General features: G+C 42.5%; 1 protein-coding gene across 22 annotated transcripts in view; it reads left to right on the forward strand.

Moving 5' to 3' along the window:
* Positions 1–26,926, forward strand: part of OTOF (otoferlin) — a 500,270-nt gene that overhangs the window by 215,364 nt on the left and 257,980 nt on the right. For all 22 annotated transcript variants that reach the window (XR_012243739.1, XM_073625193.1, XM_073625192.1 and 19 more), the window contains exon 5: positions 923–1,140. Coding sequence is in view for 21 of the 22 variants with exons in the window: in XM_073625193.1 (XP_073481294.1) it covers positions 923–1,140 (218 nt within the window). In the remaining variant the exon portion in view is untranslated. The remainder of the gene's footprint in view (positions 1–922; positions 1,141–26,926) is intronic.

Below are 26,926 nucleotides of genomic sequence, written 5' to 3' on the forward strand. Positions count from 1 at the left end.
TCACATATGTGATCACTGTGATAGCCAATCTTTTTAGATTGTTTACATGCCAACCTGCAGAAAACACTGGGCCTATCCCTTTGAGCATAGAGAATGAGTTACAGTGTTAGAAAGCATTACAGAATGTATAAACTATATTTGTATGTTATTTTTTATTTTTACCTATTGTATTTGTTTTATTATTGTGATAAATAATATCTAATATTTAGTCAGCAAATTAGAGTTATTATCAAGCTTATGGATGAAGGTGCTAAATTTGGTTTGAGCACCTAGGATTCAATGACCTTTGGTCAGATGGGATTTAACAGGCCTATGTTACTAATTGTGGATTGACAAACCCTTCACTTCACTGCTAAGGTCTGAAGTCTAACCAGATGGATACCGAGCCGGTAATGTTGCTTTATCTCAAAGTGGTTGTAAACCCGATTCATGAAATCTGATCTGAGCACATATATCTGTAGTGTTTACTTATCTCTCTCCAAAGCACTAAGTTCTGTGTCTTTCTGCTGCTCCGTTCCTCAGTTATCAGCATGATAACTTCTGACAAGTTCTCCGACAAAGGAGATAAAAGCAGCTGAAAATTTGTGTTGGGGAGGGTGCTATAAATAGATTAGCAGAGAGCTGGTCTATTCACACTGCAGCTCTGCTAGTTTCTTCATTCCTCTGTGTGCCTTTCCTCCAATCAGCTCACACACAGTGTATGCCTAGACTTCATTCCCACTGCTGAAACAGGAAGAAAGACTTCTAGAACGATTTGCACTTTCTAAAGAATGCAGAAAGCTGAAGACAGCTGATATACATGAAAAATGTATGTAGGGAGATTTGTTTAATCTCTGTGTATCATCTGAGGCTATTCACTTCACTAGGTATAGGGGAGGGTTTACATCCACTTTAATGTTTCATTGTCTTTGTTATTTTTCAGACCAGTGTCAGTATCGAGCTCAGGTATCAGACCATGGACGGCTCCGTGGGCGCCTGGAACGATGGCGAGTTTTTGGGCAACACAAACATACAGTCTGAACTGGACATTAACTACCACTTAGAGACGGACAGCTTGCTTTCTGGGCATAGCCAAAATTCTGCCACGTCACCAGGCCGGTCACACCAAAGTCTGCACTCTGGGGAGAGGGCGTTCCGAAGGTAACTATTATTCTTCTCCCCCTATTGTTCCTGACTTACTTTTAAGGACAGTTTCAATGGATGGTATTGCATGCCTTGTTGAAACTTACCTTCAGCCCTTCTTGTCTTAAATCAGAACTCATGATAGGCTATAACCTACCCAAGTATCTATGTTCAACCTTGTCTTGTTGGAGAACAGTCCACTAACATACTGTAGCCGGCAACTCAATAATTCTGAAACAACTGTAATGGCTTTAAAATGTTAGGCTGTATCTGGGCTATAAATGTGTGGTTCTATATGTGATGTGCCACTGGAGATTTGTGGAATGCTCTTCATAGTTCCTGCCGCAGTCTTTAAATACAGACCAAACTTCTTGTTTGTTTGCATTTGTAATTAGTAGAGCTCATAAGGGTGGTTTTCCCTCAGTGTGTTAAAAGAAAAAAGGAAAGATTTTTTGCTTTGATTCTTTTGTAACTTTTTTTACAAGTGTTGTGGCTATACCAGTGACTGTATTTGTCTCCGGATTTCTACTAACCCATCGAATGATGACAGGCAGTGCCCAACTACTGCTCAGATTGCTGGATTCATTGTTATTACCGGTATACAGGCTCAGCAAATGAAGCTCATCATGTTGACAATTGAAATCAATGTTTTAAATGATATAGCTATTTTTTTTTGTTTATTAAGTGTTTATTGGAAAATTGGCAAAAGTAAAGTACATTCTCATGTGGGGAGGTGCAGCGGTAGTAAACACACCAGATGCAGTACCAGAACTGTATTGTGATTAAAGTCCAAACAAGCACAATTACCCAGTGGGAAGACAACTGGTCTGGGTGCACTCACAGAATGTTGTAGAGAACAGTGTACAGCAGGTCTCAGATGTTCCGACAGCATCTAGATCGCAGCCTAGCTGGTCTGTGCCCAAATGGGGAGGCTTCCAGGAAGGTTAGCGTGTCCGTGCTCTCCGTCTACTCGTCTGGAACCTCTTCCTGCCACTAATACTGACCCAGTTAGACAGATGACTTGTCCCTACACTATTCACATGCAAAATGCGTGCCAAACCCAGGAGCCAGAGTCTTAAAAAGACTCTGCCTGTCCCAAGACGGCTGCCAGAGTCACCTGGGGTGGCAGCATCCAATCAGATAGCTCCCCCCGTGACCGGGGAAACCATAGAGGAACCACCTTCCCCTCAACATCCTCTCCCTTTGCACTGCTGCTGTAGTTGAGCGCAACCTGTGGAGAAAGTAGACTGCACTTACCTACACTCATGCCAAAATAAGAAACTAACTTAGAGTGAATAGTTCCATTAGTATACAATAAATAGTACTTTTGTAGATATGTACACAATGATATCCAAGTATTACATCACGCATAGGCTATCTATAAAAGACGTGTGGGTGGGTGTAGATTAATTAGAAAGTAGAAGAGTATGAAAAGGAAAAGGAGAGTTGAGGATAGGGAATTTTGGGGAGCCTTGGTCCTTACTACAGCAGACAGGCATCAAATGGATTACCATGTATGTACATTTGTTCTCGGGTATGGAGTCAGGAGCACCTAGAAAAACAATCACGGAGCTCGCCGATTGCCTAAAATGTTTATTAAGAAAAGCTAATGAGTTTCAAGGGAAAAACCTTGCCCTTCTTCAGTGCTAAACATGTAGGAAACAATAAAGAAGGCATTATTAACATAAAACCCCTATGAATTTTTTATGTTTATATTGTGTAACATTTTATATGATTGTATATTTCATAGATCTAGGTGTTATGTGAAAATTCATATTAAGACTATTAATCAGATGATTTATAGTACATACCATTTTATGAATATACATAGCTATACTAAATTAAAAAAAAATATCTGTAGATGGTATACAGTTTCATTTAGCACCATTTATTAACTACCATATTTCATGGATGTATGTTTTCAATTGTCTTCTATATTGTTTTCGGTATGTTTAGCCCTGAAGAAGGGGGGGGGGGCTCCCTAATGGAACATAAAAAAAAAAGGGTTTTTCAGCATTCTTTACTTTCTGAAAAAAAAATGGCCTTAGATATATATTATTTTAACACAACTGTGAGAATGGAAATTGCAAGCCGTGCATTTTCTCTTGCACAACAGAACATTCTTCATTGCAGTCTAGTTTTCTGTTTTTTGGACTTATAGAAAATCAAAACAAATTAATATTTCCAAACCACATTAAAGTGGTTGTAAACCTCAGACATGAAATATGAACAAAGCACATCCCTATATAGTGTGTACTTGTCTCAATCCAGAACACTAAGTGTAATTTCTGTCTGCTGCTTCCTTCCTTTGCTATCAGCATGAGTCTGACAAGTTTTCCTGACACCAAGAGAAAACAGGTGAGGGAGCTCCAGTACACAGCCTGTGATTGACTGCCTCAGCTCTGTTCCTGTGTGAAGAGGGGTATGTTCCTTCCCTCCCATCAGCTCTCAGAGTTCTCCTCACTGAACTCTGCAGAGTGTAATTTCATCTTTTCGCCCCCTGTTTTTGAACAGGTCCTCCTAGGCATCCAATCCAGTGTAAAATCGCGCTTCTTGATTGTCGGGAGGAGGATCAGTGTTACAACAGCGAATATTCAGAGCGCACTCTCTGTGACCTGAACCCACCCTATATTGTAGCTTATTAGAGCCTCTACTAGAGCCCCCCCACATTGGAATTCATGTGCCGGTGTCCTGAAAAGGGCCAGACGCATGGATAGGGGAGGGGGGGTGGCACCAGTGCGTCCTTAATGGACGGGCCGCCCCTGGTTGGTCCCATGTAAATTTTCTACAATTATGTGGGCATCCCATATACCCTTACCCCATCCAAGTTAATTCTCCTCAATAAAAATACAAAACAAAGTGCATGGACTGTTTTCTGTCTAAGAGTGACTGAAAATCGCGTGCCTGGCTGTGCGGGGTGACAGGTGGAGTACAACACTCAGCAGCCCTCACGAGGGTACCGCTACATAAAGACTAATTTTGTTCCTATAAAAACAACAAGCATGTTATACTCACCTGCTCTGTTGCAGTGGATGTGCACAGAGCAACCCGGATCTTCCTATTCTCGGGTCCCACTTTGGTGCTCCTGGCCCCTCCCTCCTGTTCAGTGCCCCCACAGCAAGCAGCTTGCTATGGGGTCACCCAAGCCGAGTCACAGCTCCCTGTGTCCATTCAGACACAGAGCCCCAGCCCCGCCCCTCTCTCCCCTGATTGGTTCGCTGAATTTGATTGACAGCAACGGGAGCCAATGGCACCACTGCTGTGTCTCAGCCAATCAGGAAGGTGAATCTGGATGGCTGAGACACTCATGGACATCGCTGGACAGAGAGGGACATCAGGTAAGTGTTAGGGGGGCTGTTGGGGGCTGCTATACACAGAAGTTTTTTTATCCTAATGCATTAAGATTAAAAAAACCTTCTGCCTTTACAACTCCTTGAAAGGAGAAGTACAGCTCAATTGGCTGTAGTACAGCTCTCTGCTCACAGAGTTGTGAGAACTGACCGTTTGGTGGTGTTTGATCACTCGGGAAGCTGGAGGACAGATGCAGCATCGGACCGATGCTGCATCCACCTAGGTAAGTGTGAATCTAAAAAAAAAAAAAATACCCATATGTTTGTGGTGGTTATGTTTTAAAGCCTACAGTCATTTTCACTAGAATATTTTTATTTTGTGTGAAAATGCATTGTAGAGTGTTTTCAATACCTGTATTTCTCTTACAACTTACTATGTTTTTGATAAGAGTGTAATCTTATCAAAAACATAGTAAGTTGTAAGAGAAATAAATACATAGTCCAAAAATACATAGTCTGTTGCTAAGCATCACCAGACACAGATGGTACAAAAAAAAAAAAATTGGGGGGGCCGGATCGTTACATGACCACTGCTATGGGGAGGTAAAAAGGACTATTAGGCGTTTTTTAATGTAGGGATTAGTTAGATTTTTTCCCAGAGTGGGACTTTCATTTGATTAAAACAGATCAATGTGTGCAGCATATATATCCAACACATTTCAGGGGTCAGAAGGAACACATTTCATCAGGGTTTGGGGTATAATGATAAGAATGAAGATTGTGTTCACAGAATTCTTGGTGGGGGAAATAAAATTGATAGTGTAGTCTGTGTAGACACAGTAGCTGGATCTGGTAGCCTAAACCAGCTGCTGTGATGCACTGTGACACCCGCAAAAAACACATTTTGGCTTTTGGCATACTTTAGGTTCATGAACTATACATATAAGAACATTTTGTATTATAAAACAGTGCACAATAGAGCAGACACAGCACTAACTATAACCCTAGTGTGAAATTATACCTAAGGACAAAACCTTTATGGGCGGAGTAGGGGAGGGTTAAAACTGCTGTCCCATTAGGGAGATTTTCTTTCACTTCTTGATCTTTCGTTCATGGTGACATTAATCATTACAATTCGAGAAGGTGAATATCCCAAAGAGGACACCTTCTCGAATGTTCAGGAAGTGAAAGGAAATCTCCCTAATGGGACAGCAGTTTTAACCCTCCCCTACTCCGCCCACAAAGGTTTTGTCCTTAGGTATATAACCGTGGTTCTAAACCCTCACCAATCTATCCAAAACCCCCCCAAAAAATGCCTTTAGTTTTTTATATCTATATATCTATATAGATATATCTATATAGATATATATATAGATATATAAATAAAAAAAAATGCCTTTAGTTTAATATATATATATATATATATATATACGTAAAAAGTGCTGTCTTACTCATGGTAGATGACCGGCTGCTTGTAATAAACTGGGCCTTTTCTTGTTAAGGCTTTGTATGGTGATGAGTTTCAGGAAGTGATTCCCAGAAGTGTTCGGATATAAGCGATCGCCGATGATATGCTGTAGACAGGAAATCCCTGTGTCTAATCCATATCAATAACACATTCTGTTTACCCAACATAAATCCACTTAGTCAGTGAGTCATACATAACAGGTCTGGGAAAATGGCACAAATTTTATTGGAAAAAAAGTCTTTTGTTTCCTGTATATAATCACAAATACAAGATTTTTCACACGCTATAACTACAAATGGTCAGAGTGGATTGACACATGGGGGTTACTTACTAAAACTGGAGAGTGCAAAATCTGGTGCAACTCTCCATAGAAACCAATCAGCTTTCAGGTTTTACTGTCAAAGCTTAATTGAACAAGCTGCAGTCAGAAGCTCATTGGCTACCATGCACAGCTGCACCAGATTCTGAATGCTCCAGTTTTAGTAAGTCTACCCCATGGGGTCTGAACTGATATGAATAATTCAGTTGTGTACAGTGCCTTGAAAAAGCATTCATACCATTTGAAATGTTCCACATTTTGTCATGTTACAGCCAAAAATGTAAACATATTTTATTGGGATTTTATGTGATAGACCAACACAAAGTGGCACATAATTGTGAATTGGAAGGAAAATGATAAATGGTTTTCAGATTTTTTTACAAATAAATATGTGAAAAGCATGGCGTGCATTTGTATTCAGCCCCTCTGGGTCAATACTTTGTAGAACTACCTTTTGCTGCAATTATAGCTGCAAATCTTTTTGGGGATGTCTCTACCAGCTTGGCACATCTATAGAGTGAACATTTTGCCCATTCTTCTATGCAAAATAGCTCAAGCACTTCAAGCGTTTATGAACAGCAATTTTCAAGTCAAGTCAAAGTGATTTAGGTCTGGACTTTGACTTGGCCATTCTAACATGAATATGCTTTGATCTAAACCATTCCATTGTAGCTCTGGCTGTATGTTTAGGGTCGTTGTCCTGCTGGAAGGTGAACCTCCCCCACAGGTTTTCTTCTTAAGCCGCGTACACACGAGCGGAATGTCCGACAGAAAAAGTCCGAAGGAAGCTTTTCATCGTATATTCCGATCGTGTGTGTGCCTCGTCTGACTTTTTTTTTTTGAAAACTCTGACAGACCTAGAATTAGAACATGTTCTAAATATTTCTGATGGAACCAATTCCTATCGGGAAAACCGCTCGTTGCATGCTCTGAAGCAAGTACGAGTCGGAAGCTTTTGGCTACTGACTATTGAACTTCCTTTTTCTAGTCCCATCGTACGTGCTGTATGTCACCCCGTTCTGGACGGACGGACTTTGGTCAGACTTTGGTTTGACCGTGTGTAGGCAAGACTGCTTGAATGGAGTTCCGTCGGAGAAACCTTGGGAGTTTATTCCGACGGCAAAACCGGTCATGCGTACAGGGCATAAGATTTCCCTGTATTTGGCTCCATCCATCTTCCCATCAACTCTGACCAGCTTCTCTGTCCCTGAAAAGCATTCTCACAACATGATGCTGCCATCACCATGTTCACGGTGGGGATGGTGTGTTCAGGGTGATGTGCAGTGTTAGTTTCCGACACACATAGCATTTTCTTTTTAGGCCAAAAAGTTCAATTTTGGTCTCATCTGACCAGAGCGCCTTCTTCCACATGTCTGCTGTGTCCCCCACATGTCTTCTCGCAAATTACAGATGGGACTTCTTGTGGCTTTCTTTCAACAATGGCTTTCTTCTTGCCACTCTTCCATAAAGGCCAGATTTGTGGAGTGCACGACTAATAGTTGTCCTGTGGACAGATTCTCCCACCTGAGCTGTGGATCTCTGCAGTTCTTCCAGAGTTACCATGGGCCTCTTGGCTGCCTCTCTGAATAATGCTCTCCTTGCCCCGCCTGTCAGTTTAGGTGGACGGCCATGTCTTGCTAAGTTTGCAGTTGTCCCATACTCTTTCCATTTTCGGATGATGGATTGAACAGTGCTCCGTGAGATGTTCAAAGCTTGGGATATTTTTTTATAACCTAACTCTGCTTTAAACTTCTCCACAACTGTACCCCTGACCTGTCTGGTGTGCTCCTTGGCCTTCATGATGCTGTTTGTTCATCAAGGTTCTCTAACAAACCTCTGAGGGCTTTACAGAACAGCTGTATTCATACTGAGATTAAATTACACACTGGTGGACTCTATTTACTAATTAGGTGACTTCTGAAGGCAATTGCTTCCACTAGATTTTAGTTAGGGGTATCAGAGTAAATGGGGCTGAATACAAATGCATTCCGACCGTGTGTAGGCTCCATCACACATTTTCTATCGGAATTTCCGACACACAGAGTTTTAGAGCTTGCTATAAAATTTTCTGACAACAAAATCTGTTTTCGGAAATTCCGATCGTGTGTACACAAATCCGACGCACAAAGTGCCACGCATGCTCAGAATAAATTAAGAGACGAAAGCTATTGGCTACTGCCCCATTTATAGTCCTGACGTACGTGTTTTACGTCACCGCGTTCAGAACGATCGGATTTTCCGACAACTTTGTGTGACCGAGTGTATGCAAGACAAGTTTGAGCCAACATCCGTAGGAAAAAAACCATGGATTTTGTTGTCGGAATGTCCGATCAATGTCCGACCGTGTGTACGGGGCATAAAACATTTTGAAAACCATTTATCATTTTCCTACCACTACACAATTATGTGCCACTTTTTGTTGGTCTATCACATAAAATCCGAATAAAATACATTTACGTTTTTGGTTGTAACATGACAAAATGTGGAAAATTTCAAGGCCAAACGTTTGTGGACAACTGACCATTACAACTACCTATATGGCCAAAATTATTAAGTTCTAAGGTTTCCAGTGGAAGGTACTAATATTGGTGCAGCAATAGAAAGACAGATTGGACAGTTGTACACTTCCAACCTTCTGGTGACAGTTTTGAGAAGGTCTTTCTCTGTTACAGCATGACTGTGCTCCAAGTGTAGCACACCCCCGAAAGAGCTGCCAACTTTGAATGGTCCCATTTCCCCACTTAGTGCTCACTTAGCCAGGCACGCAGTATTTTCACAGCCTAGGGGTATTTTTTGTATTGTTATTGCTGAGTGAGACTTGGTTAGGTATGGAGGAGGCATGGGATACCCCAAAGAAACTGAAGTAACTGTGGACTCTTCTCACTATACTGGCAGGGAACTTCCACAAAGTCAATACTTGCTAGGAAAAATGCTTTAGATTTGCCTCTGTGTAGAACTAGTAGCTGCATACATTCTCCGAGGCACAGGACTTAGGTCAGTACTCACAGGGCTCAAGATTATCATCTGTCATCTTATGATATCCAATGGGCACTTCTTAGTGAGGGAGATGCAAACTCACAGTAACACCAACAACTGCACCCTCTTCTGTCCAGCCTCCCCCAGATATCCTCCAGAGTGCTTCTCAAGACCATATGCGAGAAACCCCAGATTTTAAGGAATAGGCCCCCAGCCTAAGCTATGGCTGGGACTTATGATTTCCACACAACGTCTCAGCAGTCTTCCCAGAGCAGCAGAGCCTTGCAGACAGGGGACTTCTCTGCCAGGGCTGACCCAGGATCCAAGAACCCTTTGCTCTGGTGCTTCAGACCATTTATGGGATCTCCAACCACTTTCTTGACCCATCCTTTGACACCGGCCGTGTATACGGGTCATTACACTGAGCAGGCTAGAACAATGAACCCCTGCTCCACTGATTACAGAGGAACTAAACTTAATTTACCTAGCAACCTGTACTAGCTAGGAGGGTGGTTGAGGACAATCCAGGTAATGCCCACACAAAACTAGAAAAGAGAGAATTGCACTGCGTGAGCAGAGGATATGTTCTCTCAACTCTTCTTCTTTTCTAATTGTAAGCCGTGTTCTTCCGATGCCGAAGAGCCAGAAGAGATAAGCCAAGAGGTCCCGACAGGATTCAGCTGTAAAGCAATATAAACAACTCGCAGACTTTATATCAACAGAAACTGGCCTTATTGGCCAAATGTCTGCAGAATAGGCACAGAAAGAAGGTCAGTCCACCCAAAATTATTTCTGCACACTGCGGAGTATTTGGTTAGAGAAAACTGATACTATGAAGATGACTAAATAGTAAATACCACAACGTTGGCTAGCTCGCAAACCTAACACTTAATACAATACAAAGGAAAAAGGAATTACAGTATATAAGTGAACTGTTGTGATCCAAAAAAAAAAAATATTTATAAAAAATAACATAATTGACTGTGTCTCCCAATCAAAAGAGGTTAAATTACAGTCAATGTTGTCAGAAAAACCAAAGGGTCAAAAACAAGCCCCATGCACGGTATTATCTCCACCATGGCAATAAAAGTGCACATTCTTCCGATTTGTTTCAAATGTCTTGATGGTTCATTTATGGGATCTCCAACCACTTTCTTGACCCATCCTTTGACACCGGCCGTGTATACGGGTCATTACACTGAGCAGGCTAGAACAATGAACCCCTGCTCCACTGATTACAGAGGAACTAAACTTAATTTACCTAGCAACCTGTACTAGCTAGGAGGGTGGTACACCAGCCAGCTCCATAAAGACATGGTTTGATGAGCTTGGTGTGAAGTAACTCAAGTTACCTGCACAGACTCCTGACCTCAACCCTACTGAACACCTTTGGGATGAATTGGAATGCTAACTGTAGACCATTTCTCATCCAACTTCAATAACTGACCTCAACAATGCTCTTTTGGCCAATTCCCACAGACATGCTCCAAAATCATGTGGAATACTTTCCCAGAAGAGTGCAGGCTGTTAGAGCTGCAGAAGAAGGCAATTTAATTCATTATTGGCCATGGTTCCAGAATGAGATGTCCAACAAGCTCATGGAGGTGTGATTGTCAAGTATCTACCAACTTTTGGCCATGTAGTGTATCTAGCTGCAGAAGAATACTGTGTCCAGTTCTGGAGACCTCACTCTTTGTTACTGTGTTTTTCGACCTCTTCAACCTCTCATTTTACCCCCTCACTTACATTTTTTTGGAACAAACAGCGCACATTAGTTGCTGTCGTGTGCACTGCTCTGTGCACACTACAAACCACATAGTCACAAAGTTCCAAGGCTTTCTCGGGAGCGAGCAAGAGAGGGTGGCTACATTCCTAAATACAGTGGGAACATGGAGGACAAACATAGCCACCCTATTAAAGAAAGTCAGATCACAATAGCAAAAATAAGAAATTTGAAGATTTGAGAGTAGCTGAAAAGGCTTTTCTAAATCAAGAATACATACTTGAATATAATTTAAATTTTTAAACTGGAGTTTAACGTCACCTTATACTTAAAATTGGCAGCATTATGAAGATACAGTGTGAACCTCTTATTCTTCTGTGTGATGGGGAATTACTCTTGGGCATGGACTTGCATCTGGGGACAGAGCCAGACATAGTCTGCAAGCACAGCGGTTGGAATGGTGGACCTGATTTCTGGTTGGGCCCGGTTGGACCTTTCTCTGAGTTTCCAGGGGTGAGGTTTTTATTGCTGCCCCCGTTTCCTATGGAGACTCTGGGGGAGCCCATGCAAAAGAACCCAGAGTGCCACAACAGTAATGCAGAAGGGAAAGAGGTAACTTGCCTGCACATGTTTCTGTTTGCAACACCCTCACTTTTGTTCCTAGGGACATAGCTGGCCAGGACAACTAGAAGAGTGAACAGACACACCGACCTCAATAAAAATCTGACAGGTGTTCCAACCCACCACTGCTCTATCTAAATCTAAAAAAAAAAGTATTGCCTTTAGTTATACTTTAGGCTCCCCCCATGTCTGTTTGTCTCTTAACAGGTTCCCTTTAGGTTGGGCTGCCCTCACTGAGTTCATATCTGCAGCCAGCCTTTAATTGTCTATCTTTCACCAACTTGTTATCTCAAAGGCAAATGTCTCCAGGACCACTGATCATTCTTGTTTAATTAATTGCCTTTCTGTCTGTGACTGATACATATGAACCTCCTTCCAGCCCTCAGCCAGCTGGCGCAGCGAGATCGTTCCTTTGCTCGGGTTGTCCCGTGCTCGTTACTTGTGACAGCCCTGCGGAGATTCTCTGTGTTAACGAGAAAAATCCTTCCAAATCCTGACAGATGAACTCACCGCTGACCAGTGCGGAATACAAATCAAACAAGCTGCTTTTCCTTCCGATCGTCCCTTGCATTATCATTAGAGCTTCTGTTGGGGTTCTACGACGAACCAGAGGATGGACGCAGTGGGGGCACCAGATGTCGTGTTTTAAGTTGGGAACAGACTGAAAAATTGACTAGTAATTCCTAATTATTTTATTGCTGTCTTTACAAAGTGGATGGGCAAAGTTGCTTAAACAAGAATAATTAAAACTTTAGATGGCAATGACTGACAAAGCATTAGACCAGTTTGAATGTGCCAGAATATTTTCTTGCAGATCTTGCTGATATTTATATAATCCATAGTCCTGGTGGTCATGATTCCTAAAAGCTGAAAGTAGAACTATACGCAAATTTTTCACTTTGGATAGAGTAAGGGAAGATCATATCCCGTGTCAGTTTTCTTCCATTTTTGTCCTTTTAGGGAGGTTTCCCTTCACTTTCTTTCCCATAGCCACAACAGGAAGGGAGAGGAAATCTCTACAAAGTTATGAAATCTCTGGTTGTCAACAGAGCTAGTGTCCCCATAGGGGAGCTCTTCCTTTACTTTCTGTCCCATAGCCAAAACAGAAAGGAAGAGGAAATCCTTCCAAAGTGAGGAAATCCCTGGCTGTCAACAGAGCTAGTGACCCCATTGGGGAGCTCTTCCTTTACTTTCTGTCCCATAGCCACAACAGGAAGGGAGAGGAAATCTTTCCAAAGTGAGGAAATCCCTGGTTGTCAACAGAGCTAGCGTCCCCATTGGGGAGCTCTTGCTTCACTTTTTGCATCATAGCCACAACAGAAAGGAAGAGGAAATCCTTCCAAAGTGAGGAAATCCCTGGTTGTCAGTAGAGCTAGTGTTCCCATTGGGGAGCTCTTCCTTTTCTTTCTGTCCCATAGCCACAACAGGAAGGGAGAGGAAATCTTTCCAAAGTGAGGAAATCCCTGGTTGTCAACCAAACTAGTGTCCCCATTGGGGAGCTCTTCCTTTACTTTCTGTCCCATAGCCACAGCAGGAAAGAAGAGGAAATACTTCCAAAGTGAGTAAATCCTTGGTTGTCAACAGAGCTAGCGTCCCCATTGGGGAGCTCTTGCTTCACTTTCTGCATCATAGCCACAACAGAAAGGAAGAGGAAATCCTTCCAAAATGAGGCAATCCCTGGTTGTCAGCAGAGCTAGTGTTCCCATTGGGGAGCTCTTCCTTTACTTTCTGTCCCATAGCCATAACGGGAAGGGAGAGGAAATCTTTCCAAAGTGAGAAAATCCCTGGTTGTCAACCGAGCTAGTGTCCCCATTGGGGAGCTCTTGCTTCACTTTTTGCATCATAGCCACAACAGAAAGGAAGAGGAAATCCTTCCAAAGTGAGGAAATCCCTGGTTGTCAGTAGAGCTAGTGTTCCCATTGGGGAGCTCTTCCTTTTCTTTCTGTCCCATAGCCACAACAGGAAGGGAGAGGAAATCTTTCCAAAGTGAGGAAATCCCTGGTTGTCAACCAAACTAGTGTCCCCATTGGGGAGCTCTTCCTTTACTTTCTGTCCCATAGCCACAGCAGGAAAGAAGAGGAAATACTTCCAAAGTGAGTAAATCCTTGGTTGTCAACAGAGCTAGCTTCCCCATTGGGGAGCTCTTGCTTCACTTTCTGCATCATAGCCACAACAGAAAGGAAGAGGAAATCCTTCCAAAATGAGGCAATCCCTGGTTGTCAGCAGAGCTAGTGTTCCCATTGGGGAGCTCTTCCTTTACTTTCTGTCCCATAGCCATAACGGGAAGGGAGAGGAAATCTTTCCAAAGTGAGAAAATCCCTGGTTGTCAACCGAGCTAGTGTCCCCATTGGGGAGCTCTTCCTTTACTTTCTGTCCCATAGCCACAACAGGAAGGAAGAGGAAATACTTCAAAAGTGATTAAATCCCTGGTTGTCAACAGAGCTAGCATCCCCATTGGGGAGCTCTTGCTTCACTTTCTGTATCATAGCCACAACAGGAAGGGAGAGGAAATCCTTTCAAAGTGAGGAAAACCCTGGTTGTCAACAGAGCTAGTGTCCCCATTAAAGAGCTTTTCCTTCACTTTCTGTCCCATAGCCACAACAGAAAGGAGGAGGAAATCCTTCCAAAGTGAGGCAATCCCTGGCTGTCACCAGAACTAGTGTCCTCGTTGGAAGATTTCCCCTCGATTCCTGCTTTGGTAACACTTTTTCACTTTTTTCACTCACAGATTTAGCGGTAAACAGGACAAATAGAGAGGGTGAATCTCTCTAACGGAGGCATAGACAGCAATAAAACCTGACAGGTGTACTAATCCCTCTCCACTCTGTCCGGAACGAAAAGAAAAGTTTTGCCTTTAGTTACACTAGAACTCCATCCTTCCCTTCAGTCTAAAGCTGGGTATACACGCGGAGGGTTTTTTTTTTTTGTTCAACCAGTGGGTTGAACAAATGAAAATGCACAGATCCCTGCATCCACATCCTCATCTCCCCTGCTATGCTATTGTATTCTGACAGCGGGCCCCCACCCCTGCCAAAATACACAGATCAGTGGTGTAGCCATTAGCTGCATGTGCTAATTGAATGCTGGTTTTCCAGTTTAACAGAAGTCGGTTGTTTGAAATGGCTTATCAGGTTCTAGGGATTGGGTTTAAGTCTACGAAGGGCTGATATTTTTATGATAGGTTGCTGCTAAGCTAAGTTAAATTAAATCTGAACTCCAGGAAATTTCTAAATCTACCCTTGCACCGGGGTAAAAAGCAGTTTTATTTACCTTATCCTCTTGCAGCCAGCACTCTCCAACGCTTTGGGGGTGTCGAGCGCCGGGCGGGCCATCGCTATACTTACTTACAATGGAGGACTGCTGGTCCTGCATTGTACTTGATGATGTCAGAGAGCACCTGATAGTGGGCCAAAGAGAAGCAGCTTTAGGGGTCCTGAGCCTGAGAGGAGGAAGCCTGTGAGAGCAAGGGGTACCCGTACCCTAGACAAAAAAATTAGCATTTATCCATTGAAGTGTGTTGAGCACCACTGCAAGGGTAGTTTTGAGTTTTCCCTAGAGCTCAATGCTAAACACTTCTGCCGCGTACACACGATCGGAAATTTTGCCAGCAAAAGTCCAATGAGAGCTTTTGGTCGGAAAATGCGACCGTATGTATGCTCCATTGGACTTTTGCTGGCGGAATTCCAGCCAGCAAAAGATTGAGAGCAGGTTCTCAATTTTTCGGTCGGAAAAAAGTTTCGATCGGAAATTCCAACGTGCAAAATTCCTACGCATGTTCGGAAACAATTCGGCGCATGCTCGGAGGCATTGAACTTCATTTTCTTGGCTCGTCGTAATGTTGTACGTCACCGCGTTCTTGACGGTCGAAAGTTCAGAGAACTTTTGTGTGACCATGTGTACGCAAGCTAAGCTTGAGCGGAATTCCATCGGAAAAACCATCCAAGATTTTTCCGACGGAAAATCCGCTCGTGTGTACGCGGAATTAGGGTCACCACACATCTGACTGTACAATCTCTGTACAATTAACATTACATTTAACAAAACTATGTAATATTATTATTATACAAGATTTATATAGCGCCAACAGTTTACGCAGCGCTTTACAATGTATAAGGGGGACAACACAATTACAGTACAGTTCAATACAAAAGGTACAGGAGGGCCCTGCTTGTAGAGCTTACATTCTAAAGGGTGGGGGTGGTGGTACAAAAGGTAATAGCTGCAAAGAATGATTTGATGGGGGTGGCTCAGGGACAGTTATGTGGGTGTGGGATAGGCTTCCCTGAATAAATGAGTTTTCAGGGATCTCCTAAAGGAGGACAGGGTAGGGGCTGATCGGACATACTGGGGCAGGGAATTCCAGAGGATGGGAGAGGCTCTGGAGAAGTCCTGAAGGCGAGCATGGGAGGAGGTAACAAGGGAGCTAGAGAGCAGGAGGTCCTGGGAGGAGCGGAGGGGCCGATTTGGGCGATATCTGCAGATGAGGTTGGTGATGTAGTTGGGGGCGATGTTGTGAATGGCCTTGTATGTTATGGTTAGCATTTTGAATTTTACACGGTGGGGAAGGATGTAATATGAAGGCCTACATAAACTATGCAATCAGTCCATATGTAGATTGGCAGACACTCAATCTAAATACATATTGGTAGATCTAAAGCTGGCCCGGCACTTCTGTACAATTCTGATTGTACAATTTCCTTTAGATCTACCAACAATTGTGTAGTGCACAGGCTTTCCGGACACAAACTGATTGGATAGATAAGGTAGTTTTGGTAAAATTGATTGTACAGGGACAATCAATAAATGGTACAGGGATTTTAAATAAATGGGCTTTCAATCCACCAAAATTACCTGAAATGTGGAAGTTTTGTAACGCAATGCACCACAATGCATCATCATGTGTTGCAACATGCTGGTGGGTTGAGGTGCGATTCAACATGTACGACACTACAAAGTAGCAATGCAAGTAACATGCTTTTCCGTGTGCTGCGGGAACCCCAACTAAATTAAATTGGCCCAAAATAAAAAGTATTTATACTGACCAGAGGCAGCAGAGGATGCTCAGCCACCAGTGGGTATATATATATGCGGGGGGTGGGGGGTTGGGTTCTGTTGAGGACAATCCAGGTAATGCCCACACAAAACTAGAAGAGAGAGAATTGCACTGCGTGAGCAGAGGAAATGTTCTCTCAACTCTTCTTCTTTTCTAATTATAAGCCGTGTTCTTCCGATGCCGAAGAGCCAGAAGAGATAAGCCAAGAGGTCCCGACAGAATTCAGCTGTAAAGCAATATAAACAACTCGCAGACTTTATATCAACAGAAACTGGCCTTATTGGCCAAATGTCTGCAGAATAGGCACAGAAAGAAGGTCAGTCCACCCAAAATTATTTCTGCACACTGCGGAGTATTTGGTTAGAGAAAACTGATACTATGAAGATGACTAAATAGTAAATACCACAACGTTGGCTAGCTCGCAAACCTAACACTTAATACAATACAAAGGAAAAAGGAATTACAGTATATAAGTGAACTGTTGTGATCAAAAAAAAAAAAATATTTATAAAAAATAGCATAATTGACTGTGTCTCCCAATCAAAAGAGGCTAAATTACAGTCAACGTTGTCAGAAAAACCAAAGGGTCAAAAACAAGCCCCATGCACGGTATTATCTCCACCATGGCAATAAAAGTGCACATTCTTCAGATTTGTTCCAAATGTCTTGATGGTTCACTTGTTGGCCACAATCTGTGACAGCTCAGATCTTTCTGCAGACAAATAATCCATGGGTATACATACCCTGTGTGTAATGAACCTAGCTACAAGTATGTGGGTGGGGTCATCTGCGCCCGTGCACGTGGGGATACCTCTCATGTGGAGCATGCTCATCAATGGCCGGAGACTGTGGTCATGTGAAGAATCAACTATTAAGACAGTTCCCAGGCTTAGAGATGAGCTTTACTGTGTGTAGAAAACAAAATATAGAGTTCCTCTAAAAAGCGACTTGTCCCACTGCACACTGTAACTTATATGTTTGCATTAGGATGGACTTGCTGAACCTCCGCCCACTCCACCAGTCTAGCGTACCTCTGTTACCTCATACCTGTAACACAGTGGGGTCCCGCTGTGCACTTAGCATGGACTTGATGCATGCTCTCACTTAGCTCTTTCCTTCCCGTACCTCATGACCAGGCCAAAGATCTCTGTAACATAAATTCGGATCCAGTTGCTGTTGGATACCGGCCGCTAGGGGAATAGTCAGAACACCGACCCCTCAGTACTGGAGGACCTGTCACCTTACTAGGTACCACACCTAACGACTAGTTGCTGTAGCTTGTTGCTCCACTTGGTTACCCATAGCAGCTACACTCCTCTTCTTGTTCTACCAAGTTAACCTTTTTGTAACTGTTACTTCATACCATATATGTTATTTACAGCCCCAGGTTCTTTGGTATATGTCAGAACCAACATGGACCCATTTGAATAGCTTCAGACCAGGCTCGCAATGGTTAATGTAACATTGTAAAAACGCAACATGACAGTACAAAGTCAACAACATCCTTTCCCTGATCCTAACTAAGATAGTGTAGCGCATCCCCCGTAAGAGCCGCTGGTGAATAGGGATCCCCCACCCTGCACAGCCAAGCACACCGACTTTCCACAGGCACAGTTGAGACAGGAAACAGTCCAGCAACTTTGTTTTTGTATTTTATTCATTTATTTTAATAAACTTGGGTGGGGATGGGATGATTATGGGATGCCCAATTGACTGGAACAAAACTTCTTCAGGGACACTTCAATTATATACACAGTCTATATACACTCCTTTTCTTCCTCCTACACAATCTTGCTTGCAGATCCACTGTGGTGTCACCCTAAGAAAGTGCTACACCAGCATAGTGTCCTAGGCATACCTCCATGAGGCGAGAGTCCATAATGGCAGTGTCGATGGTTGGATTGCTGTCTGTGATCCTCAGTTTCTTCAGCGCCATTCTTGCACCCGCCGGTGAGTCTATGATACACCTATACCCAAGTTCCCGTTCTCTGAAGCCCATGGATCTTTCCTGTCCCCCTTTTTAGAGCACAGGTGGACACGCCAGAACCAGAAGCCCAGAAACGGAGCTGAAAAAGTTTAACTCTTTCCCCAGCCTCGGTTGGCTGCTGGACAACTAACTACACACATACATCTTCAACCTGCCTACAAGTACAACTCGAACAGTGGTGGTTGGCACTATGGTCCCAGATCAGTATAGCTCTTCATGCATTCAACAACAAGTTTAACAATTATATTGCATTTGGTATGATCTTGTCTACTTTGGCATGCAGCATTTTGCCAAATATTATTAAAATATACCTATGTCATATTAGGCTGTAGCTGTACTGTACACCAGCAGTTCTTGCTGTACAGTTGGCCATTGGGGCAAAAAGGCATGACTGCCATGGCTTTGCACACTATACTAAAAATGAGGAATGTTCCTTTTATTTTTGGTATATGTGATCTATTAAGACATGGAAATACTTTCTGCAAAGCTAGGTTTACACTGGCAGATGCAACTGGTAAAAACATGCAGTCGAGACACATTTTTTTTACCACCCTCCAACCCATCCCCTGTAAGCTGCAAAGGCAGCAGACAGGGGTGTACATATGCTGTGGTGTTTTGCATCTAGGTGCAGCAAAAATTATCCCCCTGTTTCACATACCTCTAAATCCCTGTTATGTATTGTAGATGTACTGCAGTTCCTAATTTCACCAAAAGGCAGTGCTGTTGATATACAGTAGTACATACAAGAGGTTCACAAAAATTTACCTGGAAATTCACTTTTAATCTCTCTAAAACCCAAATTACAAGCTACATTTAGATATGTTTTTCTTAAATTTGTACAAGATGCCAAGCTTGCTCACACATTCAGATTTAGGAATGGTATTTGTTCGGTGTTTAGTATTGAACTTGGCTCTGAAGTTATTTAAAGCCCTTTCTTCTGAGACAGAAGGAAATTAAGCTGGGCAAAGCTACTGGTTAGCAGTCAGCAGACCATACATGCCAAAACACCAGTCTATGAGTATGACCACTTATTTGGTAGCAGTCATGTGGGGAAACCCAGATAGCATTCTGACTATACAATCCTGGCAAAGGCATCATTTCTCTTGAGACCAATTCTAAATAGGACCTGTAATATCTTATACAGTAATAGTTAATGGACTAATTCAGTTTTTGGACTGCCTTTTTTAATTTTATTTTTATTTATTTATAAAACTGGAATAAAAATTCTACATTAGAGAGCAGCCATTCTCATCAGGGTTCCTCCAGAGGTTTCTAGTGGTTCTTTGAGAAGAGGCTATTTGATCTCTCATCTGCCAAGACATGCATAGTTCCAGGGCCAACACTACTTGGCAGAACCAATGACTTGACACTAGTGATTCACTAGTGATTCTTCACCCCCCCACCCCCCCCCCCCCCCAAATTATTATTTTTTTTACACTGACCTGTAATGTAAGGGGCACTTACTCCCACAGAATATAGATGTAAGAAGACACCTTTCTCACTGAACATAATGGGTCTCTTCTCCCCTGACCACCAATATAAAGGCATCCTTCACTAAACACCAATAAAAGTAGCATTTCTTCCCTGACTAACAATGTAAGGGCACCCTTCACTGGACACCAACGTGAGGAGCATTTCTCCCCCGAGCACCAATGTAAAGGGACGCTTTACTATACACCGAGGTAAAGAGCATTTCTCCCCTGATCCCCTGAGCATTTCTACCCTTCACAGATAAGAAGGCATTTTGCCACTGATCACTAATCTAATGACGCATACACACGATCGGAATTTTTGTCGGAAAAACCTTGGAAGGCTTTTCCGACGTAATTCTGCTCAAGCTTGGCTTGCATACACACGGTCACACAAAAGTTCTCTGAACTTTCAACCGTCAAGAAAGTGGTGGCGTACAGCGTATAGAACGGCACTAGGAAAGGGAAGTTCCATACGAAGCGTGCCAACCTTTGGGCTCCTTCTGCTAATCCAGACCGAGCGCTTCCGTCTCGTACTTGATTCTGAGCATGCGTGTTTCTTTGCGCGTCAGAATTGCATACAGACGAACGGAATTTCCGATAGGAACCTTTTCCGACGGACAAAATAGAGAACCTGCTCTCAATCTTTTGCTGGCGGAAATTCCCGCATACACACATTCGGAATTTCCGTCCAAAAGCTCACATTGGACTTTTGCTGGCGGAATTTCCGATCGTGTGGGGAACTGTCACCGAATGCCAATGTAAGAAAGAATTTCTCCCCTGACCAGTAAAGTAAGGAGAACCTTCAATGAATATCAGTGTAAGCAGTATTCCTTTCCTTACTACCAATGTAGGGAGGCATTCTTCCTACTGCCCTCCAATGAAGTGTTTTTTTATTTCTATTTTTATTTACTGACTTCCAACCTAAGGGGTATTCTTCCTCTTACATAATATAGATGTAAGAAGACACCTCTCACAGAACATAATGAAAAGGGATGTATTTTCTACTGGCCACCAACGTAAGGGGGGCCTTTACTGACCATCGATAAAAAGGGGCATTTCTCCACTGACCACCGAAGCAGGGGGACCCTTCGCTGGATACCAATGTAAGAACTGCATTTCTTCAATAGCCACCAATGTAAAGGGACCCTCAACTGAACACAGATATAAAGAAAATCCCCCCCCCCCCCCCGCCTGACTAGCAGTGTAAAGCCGCATACACACGAGCGGAATGTCCAACAGAAAAAGTCAGACGGAAGCTTTTCATCGTCTATTCCGATCGTGTGTATGCCTCATTGAACTTTTTTTCCGAAAATTCTGACGGACCTAGAAATGGAACATGTTCTAAATATTTCCGACGGAACCAATTCCTATCAGGAAAACTGATCGTCTGTATGCTGTTCCGACGGACCAAAAACAACGCATGCTCTGAAGCAAGTAGGAGATGGAAGCTATTGGCTACTGGCTATTGAACTTTCTTTTTCTAGTCCCGTCGTAAGTGTTGTACGTCACCGCGTTCTTGGCGGTCGAACTTTGATCGGACTTTGGATTGACCGTGTGTAGGCAAGACCGCTTGAATAGAATTCCGTCGGAGTTCCGTCAGAGAAACCTTCGGAGTTTATCCCCACGGCAAAACCGGTCGTGTGTACACGCCATTAGGAGGTATTTATCCCCTGACCACCAACGTAAGGGAGTCTGTGTTTCTTTTTATACTTTATTATTTTTATTTAAATTTTGTGATTATTACTTACAATGATTTTATCATTTGAGGAGGGAGGTAGTAAAAGTGATCTATCCTTGCTGTCAAATACATTAGGTATGCCACATGCTTTATTCTTTCATTTATTTATATATTATATGTACAACCTACTGATCACACTACATGAGTTGTAGCTATTAGTTTTAGCAGGTATTCCCTGAGACCTGAAATGTGTTTTAAGGGTTTGTCTGGGCTGAAAAGGTTGACAGCGGATGATAGAAGAAAACAATGCTTATTCCGCACAAAATGTAAGCACCAAGCAGAGTCGAAGAAAAGGATCTCCATTAACCACTTCAGCCCCGGAAGATTTGGCTGCTCAATGACCAGGCCATTTTTTGCGATTCGGCACTGGGTCACTTTAAAATGACAGTTGTGCTACGCTGTACCAAAACAAAATTGTCCTTTTTTCCCACAAATAGAGCTTTCTTTTAGTGGTATTTGATCGCCTCTGCGGTTTTTATTTTTTGCGCTATAAACAAAAGAAGAGTGACAATTTTGAAAAAACACAATATCTTTTACTTTTTGCTATAATAAATATCCCCACATTTTTTTATCAAAAAAACACATTTTTTCCTCAGTTTAGGCTGATATGTATTCTTCTACATATTTTGGAAATGTTATACTCTTTGGGAAGGCCTTCCACAAGATTGTGGATTGTGTCTGTGGAAACTTGTGCCCATTCAGTCGAAAGAGATATTTTAAAATAAGAGTTCCAATTCATCCCAAGGGTGTTCTGTAGGCTTGAGGTCAGGGGTCTGTGCAGGCAGTTCCTCCATGCCAAATACATCAGAGGCACAAAAACTGAAAAAAGCCATCCCCAAACTGTTACCATGAAGCCAGAAGCCCACAATTGTGTAAAATGCCTGCAGGATTATACTCCGTACTGAAAATGCCTAAACTCAATCATTTGGAGGGATATTCACGCAGTTTTGGCTATGTAGTATACCTAAAGGCAACACATTTTTTTAGTTTTTGATAGTGAAGAGAGAGTAGAACACCTGTCAACTTTGTATTTCTGTCTGTACTCCTGTTAGATTCACCCTTTCTATTTTTCCTGTGTACCATTATCTTTAAAAGTAAAAGTGAAAGAAAATTAAAAATTTTGGATTGTCACCAGAACAGGAATACAGGAGAAATTCTAATGGGATTTTCCCTCAGGATATGTCCTCTCACTTCCCAATTTGGCTATGGGACAGAAAGTGAAAACTCCCCAATGGGACACAAATGCCAAAAAAAAGACACCAGCAAGGGTTAGAACGCTCCCTTATGCCGCGTACACACAAGCGGACTTTTCAACAGACTGAACACCGAAGGACTTTTCGACGGAGTTCCAACAAAACGGACTTGCCTACACACGATCACACCAAAGTCCGACTGATTTGAACGTGATAACGTACGACCGGACTAAAATAAGGAAGTTCATAACCAGTAGCCAATAGCTGCCCTTGAGTCGTTTTTGGTCCGTTGGACTAGCATACAGACGAACTGATTTTTCGATAGGACTCGAGTCCATCGGAAAGATTTGAAACATGTTCTATTTCTAAAGTCCATCAGATTTTTCATCAGAAAAGGTCCGATGAAGCCCACACACGATCGAATTGTCTGACGGATTTGTTCCGTCGGACCTTTGCTGTCTAAAAGTCTGGTCGTGTGTACATGGCATTACTCTATAAAAGATTGAAAAAAAGTTTTGCTTTTAGTTCTACTTTTAGGTCATATAGGGTAACCTATTGCTATATATTATTATTAATATTGTATGACTGTGTTTGAGTAAATACAGTATAATCTACTGGGGTTATGAATTAATGTGAATGGTACAGTGTTTCATAATTCAGTAATTCTGTGCAGTATCTTTTCAAAATCCGACACCTTTGCTAGACATCACAGCCAGAAGTGTGACACTATGTTCTCTTAAAGCCCAACCATGGAAGATATGAAAATTTCACCAAGCAGTTGGGCTACACCCACACTATAAGGGTTAACTGCTAGTTTAGGTTTGGGAGAGTAAAAGCACTTTTACTTACCCGATCCTCCACTCCCCAAGCGGACGGCGCTTCCCCATGCTTCGAAGCTGGAATGTCCTTCAACGTCATCATGTCCAATACAGGACCCAAGACTGCTGGAGCATTAGGGAGAAGATGCTGAGGGGAACAGTCTAGCAGCACAGAGTAGCGGAGAATCGAGTAAATAAATCTTCTATTCTATGCCCCCCTAGACCTAAACAAGTAATTAAACCTTGCAGTGCAGGCACAGCCCGACTGCATTGGAGAATTTTCAAGTTTACCAGAATTGGGCTTTGAGGAATACAGTGGTGTCACCAACTTGCCTACTGGTTGGACAGTGAAGGAGTACAAACACCCTGATAAATCATCAACTCTGTTTATTCTGCTCTGCCACAGAATATGTTACTGTGTGAACCTCCTATATACAGTATTTATCATTGGAGTCAGTGATAGCTGGTAGTACGATCTTCTAAGTTTGGGGTGAATTCTCCTGATCCATCTTATGATACAAAATGGCTCATGTTCCAAAGGGAAAGCTTTAAATACAATTTATTTGTCAGACACCCATTAACATGTCTGCAGATGCCTATAATAATAGCCTGGTATGTGACAATTTGTACCACAGACTATAGATGTTTATAATTTATGGTGTTAGTGATCGGCTTTAAAATATCTTCTTGCCGAGAGTAACGACGGTTGACATCTCTGCATCGTCTAATGGTGTGGAAATTGACAGCACGCTCGTTTCTGCGGCGTGCTTTGTCATTGATGCATGATTGCAGTCCTTGTAGACAATTTTCAGATCAATGCCGTGTAAACTTGGATTGTCTCATTTATAAATACCAGTCAGTTTCTATTATATAGCTATGAGGAAGAGCAACACCCAGAAAATTTTGCAGCAAATAATTAATGTACTGTAAATAGACATTTATGGAAAAGAGGAACGACCAGGGCCAATTAAACTCTAAGTGCAGACTGTGTAAGTGCACTGGGGCCATCTGGTGACATGTATATTGGATGTGGAGAGAAGACTGACTCCTTATTCTGTAGGCCTGGACACTGTTCACTTCTAGGGCAGGTTAGAAGCAGGAGGCATTCTTTATGATGACCTAAATGAGCTCCTGGTTTGTTCTACCAACCAGTGACCCTTTCCTTCACGTTCTGATTGACCAGTACAGAGACACACAGAAGGCCTCTCCCAATTGCTCTGGACACCACTTGGACTGAGGCTCAGTTCACACCAACTGTATGGCTAAAAAGGCATTGCATGTGCACCAAAATGGTGCAGTACCCTTTTTTTGGTCTGCACTGAAATCAGATCCAATGGGTGTTCACACCTATGTGATTCAATTCCTGCAACATTTGGCAGTTCACGCTGCGATCTGCGAACCGATCTGGGGCCTCATTAACTTTATATTGGCATCCCCAGAGGTTCTCAGATGTCAGTGTGAACTAGTGTGTGATTCAGGTGCAATGCGGGAACCGGCACTGAATCGCAGGGTTTCCAGCATCGCACCAGTGTGAACCCAGCCTGAAAGTGAAGTGGTTTTCACTGTCTGAACTCAGTTGTACAATATTCACTATACACATGTCAGAATATTGTTTGGACAACTCCTCAGTTCTATGTATGTACATCTATCTATCTATCTATCTATCTATCTATCTATCTATCTATCTATCTATCTATCTATCTATCTATCTATCTATCTATCTATCTATCGTATTCAAAAACATAGGGGCCCTTTGGCGCTTTTTGTTCCCCAAAATGAGGAACAGGGTAATACTGGAAATGCAAGGGGGAGCCAGGATTGGGATCAGGGACAAGGGGAACAGCTATGAGGCAGCCGGGTACAAGGTACAGGTAAAAGACAGGAGCAGAAATCAGGTTCTGAATTAAACAGCAAACAGTGTCTGGCTAGCGGGACAAAACACTGAAGCATAAGGAAAATGTAGAAGAGGGTGCATGTGATCAGCACAGGGCCAATCAGCACTGTCCAGACAGAGGGTAAGGGGTCTTGCAGCCTCATAGGATAATCAGAAAACTCCTCCTACAAACTTTAACCAGTTCTTCGCTGGACACTGAGAGAAGTCACAAGACTGCTACATACTGCTGTTAAGGAAATGGAATTTAGCAGTTTATACTTATATGTCAGAACACAATAGCTCAGCGGGGAGATTGTTGTACTAACATTGGATTGTTAGTACAGGATCTCCTCACAAGCTCTTCAGTTTTTGTTCCTTTCAGCCTGCTGGGAAAAAAAATACTGATGGCACATACTAGGCTTTAGAACTGACCTTTTACCTTTTAGTGATCTCTTGTACAAGAAGATACTGTTTAAAAGTTAAAGATAACCTATAGGATAACCCCCCCCTTTTGAGTAATGCTCTTCTCCATGGGTCTCCGATCTGATGACATGATATCAGGAGCCTTCTATCTGATGACATGATATCAGGAGTCCTCTTCCTCTAGTGGTGTCAAGGTCCTCAATGCTGCAAATTGTAACACCATACATCGAAATGGTACTGCTCTCTGCAGTATTCTTCTGTGAAATCAGGACAGTTTAATGTTATAACCCCCAGGGGCGGTCCCCTGACACCCTGGTCTCACACCAAGTGGGTTGAATTAAACCAGGAAGAAGACCAGTGCAGATTCATGAATTTGAGGGAGAGGGAGGGAGTGCCTGAGCGATGCAGAAAACACTGCTGGTTTCCTATTATAACTGATCCTGGGGAATTATTTTTTACATTTTTTATTTGCACTAGAGTTGTACTTTAAACCAATTAAAGCAGATTAGCAATATTGTCTGTTAGAGTCTATTATTATTTCAGGTATAATTTATATGTGCAACAACCACGCAAGTTGATGTAACTCTTTGCCTCCATTAATCACGATCCGAGTGAATGCATAATTGCATCCACTTCTCCCTATCAGATCTCCATGGATAATGCATCTTGCAGCCCAGTCTCACCTCAACCCCTCCCCATCACCTCTGCTGGCATCTGCAAGTTATTGAGCAGTAAAACACTTTCTATAATAGACTGTAAATGTGTTTTAAGTAGCAGTTTGGCAGGGGGACGATGCTCATAAAATATACTGTTAAGCAGCTAATTACTGCTAAGTGCATCTTGTAATAAG

This window comes from Aquarana catesbeiana, linkage group LG04, assembly GCF_042186555.1.
Source record: "Aquarana catesbeiana isolate 2022-GZ linkage group LG04, ASM4218655v1, whole genome shotgun sequence".
Classification (NCBI taxonomy): Eukaryota; Metazoa; Chordata; class Amphibia; order Anura; family Ranidae; genus Aquarana; species Aquarana catesbeiana.